Source organism: Phocoena phocoena, chromosome 15 (assembly GCF_963924675.1).
Source record: "Phocoena phocoena chromosome 15, mPhoPho1.1, whole genome shotgun sequence".
In the NCBI taxonomy this organism is placed as follows: Eukaryota; Metazoa; Chordata; class Mammalia; order Artiodactyla; family Phocoenidae; genus Phocoena; species Phocoena phocoena.
Window position 1 is genome coordinate 76852476 of NC_089233.1, and position 16801 is coordinate 76869276.

The window sequence follows — 16801 nt, forward strand, 5'->3', positions numbered from 1 at the left end:
TTGTTGATACCACATCCAGACCCCAGGGTACCTCTACATTCTTAACCCAGAAACAGCCCAGGACACGTCGGGGTGTTTTAATAGACTTAAATAGGAAATTAATTTTCCTGCTTTAAACATGATGTTCAGTAAAATCTTTCTTCAAACTAGCTTATGGCTTCTGAAGCAATTTATTTAATAAGCCCTAAGTTGACTTGCTTCAGAAAATGGATTCCATTCTGATGAGTGAGGTCAAAGCAAATGGCACTCAAGACTTCTCGGCTGACGGCATGTTCTTGTTTCCTTTGTGCTGTTGAACCACAGTGAAAATAAGGCCCACGGTCAGCAGGCCGCCAGCCGGCTCCCCTGTGGCGCTTGGGCTGCAGCTCGGGCTGAGGGGGCGAACCGTCGAAACCCTGGCTCTGCCCTCCCCACAGTGACACCTGCTGCTGTGGGAACGACTCGAGTTCTGTCCTCAGCAGGGACGCTCGGTCTGCTCGCCTCCTCAGTCCCAGTCTTTAGTGAACCAGAAGTGCTGAGCCAGCTGACCTGCTGATTCCAGGCCTCCGCCTGCCTGGCCTCGGCCCCTTCGTGACGTGGCTGGCTGGCACTGACCTGGCTCTGCCCCCGGGGAAGGTCAGGCCGATTCTCAAAGCCAAAGGCTGATTGACTGAAGTGCAGCCCTCTAAGTGCCGTGCAGCCCCTTGTTATGCTCCCGCACAGAAGTCCCACTTGTGCCCTGGGGCTTCGTAACTGGCCCAGAGTCCGGCAGCAGCTCTGGCCAGTTCACGCTCTTGGGAGAGCGCACCGTGTACCTCCACCCGAAGCCCTCCCTGTGTCGAGGCCGGGCAGCAGCAAAAACAAAGGTGCCGGATTTGGGCTCATTAGCTGAGGCTTTTTAAAATATTGTGATTTCAACATCTGCCTCCTGGCCAAAGGCTTCGTCTCTTTGTTCTGAGCAAAGTTTGTCCATCTTCTCAAAAGCTAAGCGTCCTTTTTCACCTGAAATATTAAGGTCATCTGTCACTGGGTTGTCTCCCCACCTCGCTCTTTCCTACACTGGTGAGCCAAGGTGGCCTTAGTACTTCCAGACGCCTAGGCCTCCGGTGCTGCTGTAAAGGGTAGGGGGTGGGGAGCCTTTGGGACTGGCTCACAGGGACCCCAGGGCCTCGTCCCTTTGTCCAAGACAGAGCCTGCTGAACCTTAATCCTGCCTCGCATCTGGCTTTCATTCCCAAGGGTCGTAAACGGCCACCTCAGCCATAAAGGAAACCGGCCTTGGCCAAATGCAGTCAAACAGGTTGCTAACGGTGCCCGTCCCATGTGCTATTTTGTGTCACGTGAGAGCTGGCTGTGGCCTCTCTGGCACAACCTTTCTACGGGCCCCAGCAACCCCACTGCACTTCGAAACGCTGGATGCTGTACGTTACCAAATGACAGCGTGGTTTCCCGGGCTGCCGCTCGCACGGCCTCCACGTCAGACTGGCACAGGCGGGCAATCTGATCAATGCTTTCGATGCCCTGTTTGAGGTTGGGGGAAAGGGGGACCATTAGGGGGCATTTTAAGGAACAGGTATCCACTTTTATAAACCCTGCAGGACCAGCCCTAGCATGGTCTCTGCGGCTTCAGCCCCTTCCTTCTCCGAAGGCTTCCAGGTTTCTCCTGTGGCCTCAGGTTCATCAAAGTGCCACTGGCAGCATCTCATGTTTTCAATCCTGACACCTTTGGAAAGGCCCGTGTTGGAAATGAGAACACCTGCTTTCTCCTGGACCATTCTACCCTGTCTTCTTCTCCCAACCCTGCCCTCCTGGTCAGACCAGGAGAGGAGGTCTGACCTGGTTCAGGCACAGCTGACCACCTGATCACCTCCAGGGCCAAGGACCAGAGTGCACTTTAGCTCCCCCTAGTGGGCACCCTAACACTCACTGGTTATTTGATTATAACCAGATGGTCCTTGTAGAATTTCCTGCCGGTTCATTCCAGAATGAATTTAGTCTGTATTGGACCATTTTTCATCTAGCAGAATGGCAATGATTTTTTTTTTAAATAAGGGTTACAAATGAAGATGGGATTGAGGTAAAGCGGGCATGCCCTCCTGTCTGCTTTTGGGAGTGTAAAGGGGTGTGTGGTATCAGGAGTCTCAAGAACATTTATCAATGCATTCTCCGGCCCTGGGATAGCACTAAGTCTAGCCTAAGGAAGTAATGCAGAATTCCATATAAATTTTAAAAGCTTTATGCACAGAGATGCTCAAGAATTAGGATGGATAATTTTTGCATTGCTGTATTTTTACACTCTCTTTTTTCTACAATGAGCTTATTGTGTTCTTAGAACATTTTTCATTGAGGATATTAAACCATATAATCCAAGAGCTCAAAAGTGAGTCTCTGGGGCCACCTGCTTGTTCACACCAAGCCAGAGCAAACGGGCACTGTTTCCGAGGGACCTCTGCCATCAGAGCTTCTGCTGCTGGAGCTGGTGGCTGTTCCTCTACAACCAGCTCTTTACGGTGCTTCTTCACTGGCAGTGATTTTCTTTCTTTCGGTCCCAGTGGGATCATTTTGAAATGAACTAACTTCAGCATTAACCACAAGCAGGCTTCCCTCTATCCCCACCAAGGACGGGTTAAACTCACCCTGAGATGTTTTAGCGCCACGCACGCAGCTTCCTGGAGTTTTGCATCGTTCTCGGTCAGGGCGTTGGTGTAGAAGAGCAAAGCCTAGGAAATGAGGTTACTGTGGACGGGGGGCTGGTGAGAGCAAAGTCCACGGTGCCCACGGCTCATCCCCCGAATGCTGACAGCAGGTGTGCACAGTGTCGAGTTGTAGGCTGCGGCATTCAATTTATCTAAAAACGCTGGTCCCTGGGCTGAGGGTCACGACATAAGAAAACTCTTTTTCTCTAGTACTGTTTACAAAATGCGTTCTGAAACTGCCATCTAGATAAAAAGCTGACTCAGAGGGCTTCCCTGGTGGCGCAGTGGTTGAGAGTCCGCCTGCCGATGCAGGGGACGTGGGTTCGTGCCCCGGTCCGGGAAGATCCCACATGCCGCGGAGCGGCTGGGCCCGTGAGCCATGGCCGCTGAGCCTGCGCGTCCGGAGCCTGTGCTCCACAACAGGAGAGGCCACAACAGTGAGAGGCCCGCGTACCACAAAAAAAAAAAAAAAAAATGCTGAATCAGAGAAACCCACTGTCCAGCGGGGACAGCAGAAAGAAGTGAACACAGAGGGAGCCTCGGTGAGGCTGCTGCCTTGGCCAGAAGGAAAAGCATCTCTTCCTTTCCTCACTCTTCTCCAGTCACAGCTCTGGCCCCGCCCCGTCAGTCACATGACCATGTGGCCAAGTCGGTTCAGCTGGAAAAGAAAGCTGGCAACTGCTTTGCAAAATTGTTGTAAGGGCTATTAAGCACGGGGGAGGGGCCAGTGGGGATGTGCCTGGCACTTGGGTGAGCCCAAGACCAAGGCCCCAGTGTTGCCCTTCTCCCACCACGGGGGCTGGTACCCGAAATCTAGAAGAGTCACAGGTGTTCAGGAACCTAAGAGGCAGAGGGGTCCAATCTCTTGGTTTTCAAGTGAACCGAGCACAACGAAACAGCCAGCCACACACATTAGTTGAAAGTAAATGAGGGTGACTGTCAGAATTCTAAGAGACATTCTACGTGCAGGTGACATCTCAGAGACAGAAGAGAGAAGGTGCTTTAGAAACACTGAGCTGAATGAGGTGGGGAGCACGTGGCATGCTGCTAGCCACTGGTCGCCTGGCAATGCCAGCTCCCTCCCCGGGGCTGGCTGGCTGCTGCCAGTGGTGAGGGCTTGCGGAAGGCTGTGTTCCTGTCTGGAGTATCTCTGCATCAACATACCGGCCGCAGATGCAGCCCCCAGTCACTCACTGCTCCCTGTTTTTCCGAGAGGAAGCCTACCTCCCTCCACCTCCCCCCAACTCACACACCTGCAGCCAGGGGCTGCCGCCTCCCACACCGTACCTTTTCCCGAAAGCTCTTGTTCTTGGCTGCGCTGGCCAAGCGAGCACTGGCCACCCTGCACACCCGTGGGGTCCCGTCCAGCTGGAGCAGCGCCCAGGCCCTCAACGTCTGGGGCAGGGGCTGGAGCTGGCCCAGCTGCTTCCCCTTCAGCTTCCTGACTGTCTTGGCCTGGCCCACGCACTGCAGCTCCTCAAAGAGTGTTACTACAAGAGACAGAAAAAAGGAGGCCCGGGGTCCCCTCTGATTGCGCCGGGTTGGACAGCTGTGGCTTGTGCATTAGCCAGGGAGAAGCAAATCCCAGGACAAGCCCGTGTGATCACCAAGTGGACAGTCTGGATTGGTCTCAAAGGGGGCCTCCTGGAATCTCCAGAAAGGCTTTCTAGCAAGGGATCAAATACACCCTGAAAATGAATAAACCCCAGGTCCATACTTCAGGGACTCCAGCCAGCCCAGCAATAGCCCTCCTGTCCAGTTCTGACCTCTGCTCTGTGCTTTGTAAAGCCTCCTGCCCTGGGAGCTCATTTCTACGTGGGCTGAAAGTAGAATCTACTTAAATCTGGTTCTCGAAAGAACAGCTGGAGGAGAAAGACACAGTGATTCTGAAACACTGGCTTCCCAGAGCCGAGCCGAGACAGGGGTCTCCACGATGGACACTCCTTTGTCGTCAGTGTGTTGCTTTGAGGCCATGTGCCCCCCACCCCAGCCCGTACCTTCCTTGGTGAGCTGAGCGAAGTGCTTCTCCAAATCGGAGACGCTCTGCCTCCGCAGGTAGCTGTGAAACTGGAACCAGGTGATGGTCTGTTCTTCAGGGAACTCGGCTCCGGGCAGCAGCCCGCCGCAGCTGACCACCTGCTCCAGGAGCCTGCGGCACACTGGCAGCACACAGACACGACGTGAGGGGAGACCGAGACCCCGCCCCCTTGGCGCCGCTCAGCCGGCCACGGCCGGGTCACTTTAAAGGCTCTCTGATGGCGTGTGGGTGGGTATCCCTCCCTGCGCCCCCGGCGCCTGCGTGGGGCGTGCTCCAGCTAAGGCCCACAGGCCCGAGTTGGGAGTCTTGCGGTGCATCCGTGTGCCCTGGGCCCCACCTGCCCCTCGATGTGAATCACAGAGCCGGGGCCTGGGAATATGCAGGTGGTTAGAACTGCTTAAGGCCCAGAGCCACTGCCTGGAGTATGTCACCCTTCAGTTGTCAACAGAGAAAAGTGCTGCAGCTCTGCATTCTGGGAAAGAGTCCAGCCAAGATTCAAGACACCGCTATGGGGCAGGTAAAGTCCCGCCTACCTTCCCATAAAGGCTCCTTCTCAACCCCTCTAAGGTTCTGGTGGAAGCCATGGAATCAGAAAGGTGCACGAGCCCACTAACGTTTGCAGCCTCCCACCTTCACGGACTCCTCCCTCCTCTCCCCAGGAAAAGGAGATGCCTTGTTGTCAATTTCAGAAAGGCCTCCACTTCATGCCGAGAAGGCGTTCGCAGAGGTGGAGATGGGGCTACAAGGAGGCTTGCCGAGGCAATGCTGAAGGCCCCACAAAGCATTTCTGAGGCGGGTGGGCACAGGCAGGGGGCTACCTATTTCCAGTTGTCCCGGGTATTTCCCTCTGACTCTGTACAGGAACGTCTTCTTGAGCTGGTCCAGCAGCACCGTACCAGGGCAGTACAGGACCGCGCCGGGCTCCGTGCAGCCTCTCCACAGCTTCAGGCACCCCTTCCTCCGCGTGGCCTGCGGGATGACTGAAAGCCCAGGCTCAGAAGCCTGACTGGCGGTGGGGAACAGCAGGCAGTGAGGAAGCCCAGAGATGTCCTTCCACTAGGCCCTGAGAGGTCGGGGAGGAGGGATGGCCTGGCCTAATGCAGAGTCCCTTTCCCACGTCCCATTGTGACCCGCAGAGACAAGCAGCTTCGGCTGTGAGCACCTCATCTGGGTCACCACGTGCAGCCCTCACGACAACCCTGGGGCTGCTGCTGTCACCAGCCTCTCCTTATGGACAAGGGGAAGTCCCATGGAGGCGGCAGAGGCAGAACTGGGGTCACAGCTACTGTTTGACCGCACACTGTATACCCTGAATGTGTCCTGGGGTTCCTTCACTGACACCTACCCAGCGGCCTCCCCTATACAGATGGGGAAGCTGAGGCTCAGAGAGGTGAATCGTTTGCCCAGAGTCACACAGCTGACCGAGGCTAGCGGGCCTCCCTTCCCACCCCACAGTGTGTGTCTGATCCCAGCCACTGCCCCCACTCATGTCCCCTGGGCTCCATTTAACTCTGGGTGTTGGGAAGGGAGAGGAGGCCCCCTGGGCTTTCATCCTCATCACTTCCTGCCACGCACACGGGCAGTCCGTGGATGGAGGACAGGCACTTACTCTCTTCAATGCATGTCGCCTTGCTGACCTTCTCAAAATCAAGCACAGAAAGCGTCTCCAGAATCTGTTTTTGCTGTGCAGCCTCTTCCAGAAGGCACTCCTGGACCATCTTCGACAAGTTAGGAGAGTCCAGTTTCTGGGAAGCAACCCATGATGCTCCGGGTTAGCACAGAACATGCCCTCTGAGGTCAACCACCATGCCTGTGGCGCCCACCTGCCCTGTGCCCATCCTTTCTTCTATCCCGATGGTAGCTCCCTGACTGTCATTTGGGGATTCCTCCTTTGCTAAAAGGGGTAGAGACGATAGGATGCAGGCTGGAGCTGCCAGGAGCCACCTTTGCCACCGGAAGGAGCCAGCCTGCCAGAAAATGAAGCCAACCAACACAGGAAAGCAGAGCTGAGAGAGGGAAAGACAGTCATGATGACGTTTGAAACCCTGGATCCAGCTGGGCCTGAAGCCCACCTCTGGGCCTTTCAATCCTATGAGCCAAAAAATTTCCTTTCGGCTGAGCCAGTTTGGATTAGAGTCCTGGCATCTGCCCCTCAAAGAGACGCAACCACTGCCTTCGGTTTAGGGCTTGGGCTGTATAAGGACCTCATGACTATTCACCAGCACCACCACCATCACCCCCGCTTTGAACCTGCCACCCCACCCCGACTCCACCCCACCCTCCCCCATTCCTCACCCACCTGCAGCAGTGCTTTGCAGATTCGGAGGTGAATCGTGAGCAGCACGTCCAGCTCTGGGGCACCAGCCGTGAGCTCCCTGGACGACGCTTTCAGCGCTGGCGGTGGAGGTGGAGTCTTGTCCTTTCTGAGTTGAATTGAGAAGAACTGGGTGACCGTTGGGTTAGCAGTTCAGCTCCCTCCAAGGGTAGAGGAAACCCTCCCTCTCTGGAGAGCTCTGATCAGGGAGGCGAACTCCAGGTCCCAAGGAGATGGAGTTAAACTGAGGAGAAAACTAAGAGAAAAGGAGAAGCAGCGAAAGGTAGCAACAACTCAAAACAGGTGCTGGGATGGCATTGCCCCCCCGCCCCCCCCGCACCTTGCAGGGTGTGCAATTTGCAGCAGAAGCCTCAGGTTCCAGCTAATTCCTAGCTCTGTGACTCTGGATAAGTCAGCCTCCCCTAGTCTCAGTTTATTCATCTGTAAAGTGGGGGCAGGAACCCCAAGCTCGGGGCCGTGAGGGGTGAGTGACACACAGCGTACCCAGCACTGTGTCTGCTCCGGGCAGGGGCTGAGCCTGAGCCCTGAGGGGGGTGGAGATGCCACACCCTCGCCATGGGACCGTGAGAAGAGAGGAGAAATGTGGCCTGTTCACACGCCTCTGTGCCGCTGAACTGGTGCCGGAGAAGCGCTCGGGCCAGTGCGAGTGGGCAGGTGGGAGCTGCTTCACCGAGGACGCAGTTGGTGTCGCAGGTGAGGGCAGGCAGTTGTGCAGAAGGAACTGGGAGCGGGGTCGCTTGGGCGATTGCTCCGCAGAGGTCAGAGGTCCTACTGAGTGTGCTATTGTTATTTTTTTAAGATTAAAAAAAAAAAAAAAGCCCATCGCTGGGAGCAGAAGGCTAAGGGCCAGGCTGAGGTATCCTCATTCACTCAGTGGTCACAGAGGACCTGCTCTGTGCGGGGCGGGGCCGGGGCCACAATAAAGAAAACAGACATCAGGGCCGGGCTGTGGGAGACCCCAGCCCCGAGGCTGGTCACCAGGGCCGTGCTGGGACGGGCGCACTCACCGGGGACCCTGGGAACCCCCAAACAGGGCCAGCTCGTGCGGGGTGATGTGGGCGCTGAGGAAGGAGAAGCTCTCCAGGATGTACTCCATCAGGCTCTCGGCGGACGCCTGCTCCCGGCGGGCTCCGCGGGGCTGCGGACGGATGGACGGACAGCCAGAACTCAGGGCAGCCCGGCCACCCGCCCAGCACACCCACCCTAACGGCGTCCTGGTCACCGTCCCTCAGCAGGGCTGCCATCCCCTGCGTCAGGGACGGGCAAGGGGACGCGTCCCCAAGGCCCCTCCCGAACGGCCTGTGACAAGGTCTGGCATGACAGCTGGAAGGAGGGCAGATCTGAAAAATCTCACCGGTCACAAACACCCACAGGGACAGGGCAAATGACAGGAGAGAGCTGGAGAGCAGGGCCCTCCCCCAAGAGGGCCACCTGCCACCCGGAGTGTGAGGCCTGAGGTTGCCAGATTGTTCAGTTTTCCAAGAAAAAGTGGAAATCTAGACTTTGTGGGGAGCTGCCCAGTTTTTAACTATCGACAACTAATTCCAAATTATTTTTTAAATACGGCGTGGGTCAGGCCAAACAACTCCCAACAACCCAGGCCAGAGGCTGCTAGGTGAGCCTCTGAGTTCCAGGTGTCTCCTCTCCCGGGGAGACGTGGAAGGAGAGGAAGTTTAAGGCAGCCCCTGACTGGGGGAGGCGGCAGGAGGGGATGTCAAGTCGTCAGAGTCTCCCAGTGGCAAGTCTGCTGTGGCTGATTCCCATCCCCAGGGGCCTCGTCTCACACAAAGTGCACCGAAGGCATAGCCCAAGTAGACGCTGCCCCAAGAGCCAGAACTGGGCTCCTGAAAGTTGAGCCCAAAAAGAAAACCTTGAGCAACAAGAGAAGAATAAGACTAGTTGCAGAGATTTCCTTGCCCAATAGAAAAAAAAAAAAATATATATATATATATACATATACACATATATACATATATATATGCGCGCGCACACAGATGCATGCACACACACAGCTCTTGCTGTTCACGGTAGTTACGGTGTGTAACGTCGTGATCTCTGGATTTGAAACTGAACAATTGCTCCCAGGGGAGATGCAGAGGAGTAAGCCTCTGGTCAACATTTTCATCAACCCATCAATACGTAACCTTGTTTTCTGTGTGTCTGCTTAAAGACGTCTTAGTTAATATAGACACTGTACCGCTGATACACTAAACCCAAGGTCAGTGGCATTTTAACTCACGCCTGAACACAGCTTATCCAACACACACATTTCCTCCATAAGGCACGTCAGGAACACTGGCCAGCACCTCAGCCTGGCACTTGGGCGCTGTTTCAAACAGCGAAATCACCAGAAGTAAGTACAGAAATGTGGAAAACGTAGCACTAAATATTCGGTGAAAAGGACACTTGGGTGCAGTGTGATCTGAGAAAAGAAGGAAGAGCGTCATCTCCTTCAGCGTCAGCTGGGAACCTGCACATCAGGTGACTCCAATTATTTGCCCCTTTGCACGTGCCTCTGAATGACCACGAAAGCATCGCGAGCACGTTTTAGCAAGTAGATGAATTCGCAAAAACAGAATCTGTGAATAGCGAGAATTAACTGCGTGTATATAAATATATATACACACGTATAAAATTAAATCCTCATTAAATCCTCACATATACACATGAATATAAATACGTGGATTTATACACCTATACCTATGTGTATAATTTCTCTTGAAAAAGTCAAACTAAACACCATCGCCTATAATCATTTGTATTGTTCTAACTTGGTTTGCCCAAAAAAAAAAAAAAAAAAAGTTCCTCGAAGATGTTTAAAATTATTGTCCTATTGCGGTATTACTTTAGGGTGTTTATGCAAAGTGTATTTTTCAAAATACAGGTATGTGGCAAAAGCTGCGTGCGTGCCGACCCGAATGGTTCTACATACTTACGCCGCTAAGAAATACAAAAAGGGTGACGTTACTTCTTAAATTTTTTTCTTGAAATTTTCTGGCAGGTCCTTTTTAAAGACCACAGCAGTGGTAAACAGCGAACGTGTTTTTAAAGTTACTAAAGTGAAAAATTAAACTTTCACCTGTGCTGAATTGTAATGCTAGGGGAGGGGTCAGGGCTGGAATAACCGAAACGAATTTTGAACAGAGCTGTTAAACAATTTCAGTGCCAGTGAACTGAACACAAAAGACAGTGGTTCCATAAAGTAATTGCTGTATGGGGACTTCCCTGGAGGTCCAGTGGTTAGGACTCCGTGCTTCCATTGCAGGGGGCACTGGTTCGATCCCTGGTTGGGGAACTAACATCCCACGAGCCTTGGGGCACGGCCAAAAAAAAAATTGATGTCTAAGTAGGTGCTGTATGTATATATGCTGTATATATGTGCCATATGTGTATATATATATATATATATATATAAGTATACATTTTAGCTTATGTACATCTGTATATGTAAACCAAAAAAACAGAAATAACCTGCCCAGGCCAGCACCTCTGAGAGCCACCCAAGGACAGCCCCTGGCATGGGCCCTGTGGAGAAGTTTTGGTGTGGGGTGTGTGGCTGTGAGGGGCCTCCCACAGTGCCAGCTCTGACCCTGAGAATGCCCCAAATTGGGAATTTTAAAGCTGAGCCGCAGCCCCACCCACCCAGGTCAGAAGATGTGAGATGGGGCTGGGATCTGGCTGGACGTGGAGCAAGTTATCCACACTGAGCCCTGACTTCCTCTTATAATCCTCCTCCCAGGTCGTTGAGAGCCGTTGTTACACCCATTGGACTGATGAAGAGACCGAGGCCCAGAGAGGAGACATCGCCCACCTGCGTTACACAGGGGTGAGGCCAGGATGCTGGCCCAGGCTCCCTGCCCCAGGATCTCACTCCCAGTTGTCACACCGTCAGCAAAGCAGGACTTCCACCCAGCAAAGAATAAACGTACCTTCAGCCGGTCCCTGAAGCTGAGGACCTGGTACTCCAGCTCCCGGAGCTGGGGCGGGGCAGGGTCCGTGGACCTCAGTAAATCCAGGACATCCTGCAGGGGCCTCTCGAGGGGCACCCCGGGCCCATCCACTCCATCCTCGGTTTCTGCTTCATCGTGGCCTTCCTGGCCTCCGGGGATCTCGTGGTTGCGGAAGGGGGAGCCCCGTGGCAGGTCGAGGCTTTCTACTCCCAAATTTCTCCACCCAGGCTGCTCCACAAATGAGCCTTCCGCCAGGTGGAACACCTCTGGCAGGAGGCCCAGGGGCGGGGGGTCCTCCTGGGCCCCCTCTTCAATGGAGGTGTTGGGGCCAATGGCCAAGGGCAGGAAGCCCACGTCCGAGGCGGATGCTGTTGTGCTGGTCTCAGTGTCTCGGGGGTCCTCGGAGCTAAAGGAGTCCATCTCAGGCAGCTCCTGACTCCGGCTCCGCAGGCCAGGCCCCCGAAGGTCACCGTCGGACAGGCAGCTGAGGATGGAGGTGGCCCTCGGCCTGTCCAGCAGCAAGGCTTGCTGTGCCGGCTGCTGCAGGACAGACTGGAGAGGGGGATGCGGGAGCAGCCTCAACAGCTGCCCCAGGGATCACAGCGAGGCGCCCAGAGGGCTTCCCCCACAGACCCTTGCTCTGCATACCCACATTCTCAGGATGACTGAGGTCCAGCAAGGTGACTGGCAGCCCCCAAGTGCTGATAAGAGCCTGGCACCACTCTGCCCTTATCCCTCATCACCCCTCTAATGCACTCCTTTCCAGCCCCAGTCTCTGAGTCAGACCTCATTTAACCATCACCACACCTCCCTGAGGGTGGGCACCGGCTCATCCTCAGGCCACACAGGCGAGGATCAAAGTGCGAGAGTTTTAATCCAGGCGAGCTGACATAAACCCGAACCCCTCCCCCTCACCAACCGAACCAATAATAATGGTTGATGTTCAGACAGCACCATCTGTTTTTGCCAGGCATTCTTGTAAGCACTCCTCATTAACTAAGTCATTTAACCCTTACAAAGCCCCATCAGGGCGGTGCTGTTGTTCTCATTTCTCTGATACGGAAATTGAAGTCCAGAGAGGTTGAATGACTTGCCCAAGGTCACACAGCAGATGAAAGGCATAGACAGAATTTGGACCCCAGGCCATCTGGCTCCAGAGTCCATGCTCTTAACCATAGATGATTTTTCAACCAAAGTACACTGGGACCACCCTGGCCAGACAATCACGTTTCCTCTAAATGCACAAGTTGCCCAGCTCATATAAAGCTGCCTTCCGCACCTAAGGTCCAGAGGCGGGAGACAGGTTCATCCAGCTCAGCATCACCCTCCCTCTGGGCTTGACAGAATGTCCTTGTTTTTGTCTCTGTCCCTGGACCCTCACTGGGGCACCTGCTTTGGGAAGATACTTGAACACATGCAGGATGACGTGTGTACCAGGTTATTTACAGCCCCGTCGTTGGTAACAGCAAATAACTGAACCTCAATATCTTGTTAAATAAAGTGCGATTTTTAGCCAAATGTGGAATGCTGCACGGTGCAAAGAATGAGGAGCGCTCTGGGAATGACAGTGTCCAGTACATCACTCGGTTAAGGGCTGCTGTGGGAGAAAGGCTGGGAAAGAGGCATCTGCTCCCAGACGGCACGGAGCATCTCTGGAGGAATATGGAGGAAGGTGACAAGAGTAGTTGGTGCTAAGGAGGGGACCCAGGTCCCTGGAGGCCACAGGAAAGAGGTATTTTACTGTACAGGGTGTCAAGGTATTACCTACTGGAAACATATACTAAAGGGTAAAACAGACTGGAGGCCAAGGTCATGGCTGGGGTGGTAGAACCATCCAGAGAACCCCATCCCAGGCATCCGGAAGAACCAGCCAAGCCCAGGACCAAGTCCAGAGGCCCCAGAATGGAGGGGTTGGCTGCGAGAAAGAAAAAGTACAGAAAAACACCCAGGATAACCCCCAAACAAGGGAGGCTGAGCCCAAAGTTTGCTGCTCAGCCCAGCCCCCTGTGCTGGCCCCTGGGGAGTACCCCCCACTCCCGATCCCAGCTCCACCATGGCACCCCTGCCCGGCGAGGCTCACTCACCAGGTAGTATCTCTCCCGGAAGCTGGGGGTGCTCGGGGGTGTCCAGTTGTACAAGAAGCCCTTCCTGCTGCCCACGGAGAACTTGCCCGTGGGGCTGGGCGACACCAGGAAGCTCTCTGTATCAAATGGGCTGGAGGAGAGCAGAGGCCAGGGTGTCATCGATGGCCGGAGGACACTGGAGCACAGACAGGACCCAGGAGATGGAGGCTCGGGGAGGGGCAGGCACAGCCAAGGGACTCCAAATCCACGTTCTCAACCCTTCTGGCCACGTCTCTCAGAGGCTCGCTGCCCTGAACGCCCTTAGCCAGATGGCGAGGGGCAGCACTCGGCCACCACACAGGTGAACGACACCCCCCTTTAGAGGCCTTTCGAGAAGCTCAGCAGACCAGAGGTGGACACTCGGCTCTGCCGTCTTCTGGGTTAGCCACGTCACTGCCCCCCTCAGATTCCTCATCGGTCAGGGGGCGCCAGTCACAGTCACAGGGAAGGCTGCAGATCCAGGGTGAGGAAGTGATGCGTCAGCCCGGCCCTCGCCTGCCCTTGGAGCAGGCAGGCGTGGGTCAGCCCTCCCTGCCTCGTGCCTCCCTGCACACAGGCCTAGCTCGCAACTTCTGGGGCCCAGCCCAGCCACGAGGGCCTGAGGCTCAGAGGCACTGCCTGGACACCCTTCCTGCCTGCCCAGGGCAGCTGCAGGCCGGCGGGATACCCGGGTCCTTGGACTTGCCCGGCTTGGGGCTGCATGGCGCTGGGCCACCCCCTGCCCCGTACACTTGAGAGGCGTGCTCGGCCCCACTAGACAAATGAAGACACTGAAGCTGGGGTGTCACTTGTCCAAATTCACCCGGCTCACCAGGGAGAGGGCAGTGGCTCCAGTGACCCCGGCTTGGACCCCACCCCAGGGAGGAAGGAGAGACCGGCCCCAACTGGTCACAAGAAGCACCAGAGTAGAGGAAGTGCGTCTCAGCCCCTTTGCTCCTGCACCTGCCCTGGGGAATGAGGAGAAGGGAATTTCCTCGAAACCCAAGGTTTCATTTGGGAGAAAGAGCTCTGCTACCAAAACCAAAACCTGTGGAAACCACCATTGATCACTGAAATGGCATGCACAGTGGAGAGCCCCACCCTGGGCAGGGGTCGTTCTCACGCGTGTCCCCCATCCATGGGGCTGTGGGCTGTGGCCCAGGGAGGACTCAAGGTGACCACTCGGCGTTATGCCTGATGGGTGGCAGGGGTCAGCGGGAAATGAGGTGGGCACAGCAAAGCCAGTCCTCCTGGGCAGAGGCAGGCTTCTCCCAGGAACCCAGCCCAGGGGGCTGCTGGAAAGGGTCCTGGCCAGCCCAGGTCTTTATTTTATTTTATTTTTTAATATTTATTTATTTGGCTGCACTGGGTCGTAGTTGCGGCATGCAGGCTCTTAGCTGTGGCATGAGGGCTCTTAGTTGCGGCATGCGGGCTCTTAGTTGTGGCATGTGGGCTCTTAGCCGCGGCATGTGGGATCTTTTTCCCTGACCAGGGGTCCAACCAGGGCCCCCTGTATTGGGAGCGTGGAGTCTTAACCAATGGACCACCAGGGAAGTCCCCAGCCAGGTCTTTAACAGCCACTGGGTCAAAAGTGAGAAGGGAATCAAAAGTCAGAGGGGCGGGGGCGGTGGGGTAGGCAGGGCTGCAGGGAAGGGTCTGGGCCCCAGCCTGTCTGGGGGGCAGGATGAAGGCAGGGCTGCCCAAGGTGGATGCTAAGGCGTGGTTAGGCCACCAGAGGGAGACGGCGAGCCCCCTTCCCCCCACCCCGCCCCCTCCTCTCTGGGTGGGAGTTTGGGGCCGGCCTCCAGTCGGGGCAGTGGGCCCCGGGCAGGGGGAGGCGGCTACCCCGACTCACTTCCACAGCACCTCCAGCTGCAGCTTGATGGTGCCCAGCTCTGTGATGTCCACCACGATGACCTGCGGCCGGGTTGTGAAGAAGTCGGTGATGTCGCAGGTCACTGTGCCCACCGCCAGCGAGCTCAGGCCCCGAAGCTCTGTCACCTGCGGGGATGGGGAGTTCTGGGTGGTGTCGGAGCCAAGCCCCGCCCCCCCGCGGCTCCCCGGCCCCGCCCCTAAGCCCCACCCACCTTGATCTCCAAGTTCTCGTGCAGGGTGGGGATGAAGACCTTCTCCTCCTCGTCCCAGGTCTGGCTGTCGTCAGACTCGATCCGGCCCCTCAGCTTCCAGCGCTGGCGGCCCAGGCGCAGGAGCACCTGTGGGCCAGGCCCACGGAGGGAGGGGTCAGCCGCCCCCCTTGCCCCCTGCCTGGGGGCCCTCCCTGCCAACTGGGTTGGGGCGGGGACAGAAACCCAGCTGGGGCCCTGGTTGCCAGCAGCTCCCAACCCCCAAACGCCTGGTGAGGAGCCCTGAGGTCTAATCCCGCCCGGAGCGTGGCTGTACCTCATACTGGTCTCCCGGACAGAGGCGTGCGTAGCCCACCAAGCCTGGAACACAGAGACGGGCTAATCTCTTCTCCACTCTCCTCTGTCCCTGTCCCATGGGTCACAGGCCCTCACACGAGGAGCCCCCCATCACAGGGTGGGTATCAGCTTCGGGGGATGGGGGGGATAGGCCTTCATGATGACAGTGGACAGGCCTGGGCCCTCACTTTCAACTCAGAGAGGGAATAGGACTTGCCCGAAGTCACAAGTCACAGGAGTGGAAACGAGGGCTGGGCCTGGACCCCCGGGATTCTGGCCAACCCTCCGCACAAGCCCCAGGGTCCCCGAGAAGGCCTGATGCTCCCTCCACACTGGCACCTGCCCAGCCACTCTCAGCCCTGTTCTGTTACCTTTCATCCTGACGTGGAACTCGCCCAAGTGAACCTCCAGGGCCCCCTCGATGAGCCACATGTCCTGCAAAGCCCCACACAAGGTGGCTCACCGCCTGCCCCCAGGCTCGGCCACGGGGGACGCACAGACCCTGCCAGACAGAGGCCCCCGGGCAGAGAGAGAGGCTTCCTCAGGGCCCAGGGAACCCCAAGACCGGCCCGACCCTCGAGGCGCTGCCCGCCACCGCCGCCCACCTCGGTGCACTCCTGCAGGCTGCGGCCCAGCTCTTGCAGGCTCTCTCGGGAGGCGCGGCTCGGCGGGCACCGGGAGAAGGCCCGCTGCATGTTGGAGGCGCCGTCTCGCAGGCGGCACTGGATGCAGTAGCCTTCGTAGAGCTCGTCCACCTGCGGGGCGCACGGGCCAGTGGGCGCGCCGCACGGGCTAGTGGGCGCGGCCCACGCCGAGGGGCGGGGCCCCGACCTGCCAGTCACTCGCCCCGAGCACCCCTACGGTCCCACCCCCGTAGAATGTGCGCTCGCGGGGCAAGGACCAAGTCTGTCTCGTCCGCTCCGCATCCCCAGCACCTGGCAGAGGCTGGCACCCAGCGGGTGCACAGTAAAAACTAGTGAACTGGCCGGGTGGGTGCATCGCTTCCCCTCTCCCTGCCCGATTTTTCAATTGTGAAACAGGGAAGGTGGGTTTGTGATATTCTGTACGCCCACTGGGCTCCTGGGGGAGTAGAGCAAGCTCACGGAAGAGTTTGCAGAATATAAAACTTAAGGCACTTGCTGTGCGACCCTGGGCCAATCCTTTTCCCTCTCTGGGCCTCTGCAATCCCATCTGTATGATCGGGTGGTGGGACTCAACATTCCCAGCCCTCTAACCCCAACCCCCTGATCCCCATCTCAGGGCTCAGCCCCTGCAGGCTCTG

The 16801-nt window shown here is 56.5% G+C and overlaps 1 protein-coding gene across 1 annotated transcript in view; it reads right to left on the minus strand.

Annotated features, from left to right (window-relative positions):
* Positions 1 to 877: 877 nt before the first annotated feature.
* Positions 878 to 16801, minus strand: part of RIPOR3 (RIPOR family member 3) — a 28597-nt gene continuing 12673 nt past the window's right edge. The window contains exons 6-21 of the mRNA XM_065893085.1: positions 16125 to 16274; positions 15891 to 15954; positions 15500 to 15543; positions 15187 to 15312; positions 14955 to 15100; positions 13082 to 13211; positions 10977 to 11549; positions 8055 to 8185; positions 7012 to 7135; positions 6322 to 6457; positions 5531 to 5692; positions 4672 to 4833; positions 3962 to 4164; positions 2615 to 2698; positions 1409 to 1499; positions 878 to 981 (exon numbers count right to left, since the gene is read on the minus strand). Of these exons, the coding sequence (XP_065749157.1) occupies positions 878 to 981; positions 1409 to 1499; positions 2615 to 2698; positions 3962 to 4164; positions 4672 to 4833; positions 5531 to 5692; positions 6322 to 6457; positions 7012 to 7135; positions 8055 to 8185; positions 10977 to 11549; positions 13082 to 13211; positions 14955 to 15100; positions 15187 to 15312; positions 15500 to 15543; positions 15891 to 15954; positions 16125 to 16274 (2430 nt within the window). The remainder of the gene's footprint in view (positions 982 to 1408; positions 1500 to 2614; positions 2699 to 3961; positions 4165 to 4671; positions 4834 to 5530; positions 5693 to 6321; positions 6458 to 7011; positions 7136 to 8054; positions 8186 to 10976; positions 11550 to 13081; positions 13212 to 14954; positions 15101 to 15186; positions 15313 to 15499; positions 15544 to 15890; positions 15955 to 16124; positions 16275 to 16801) is intronic.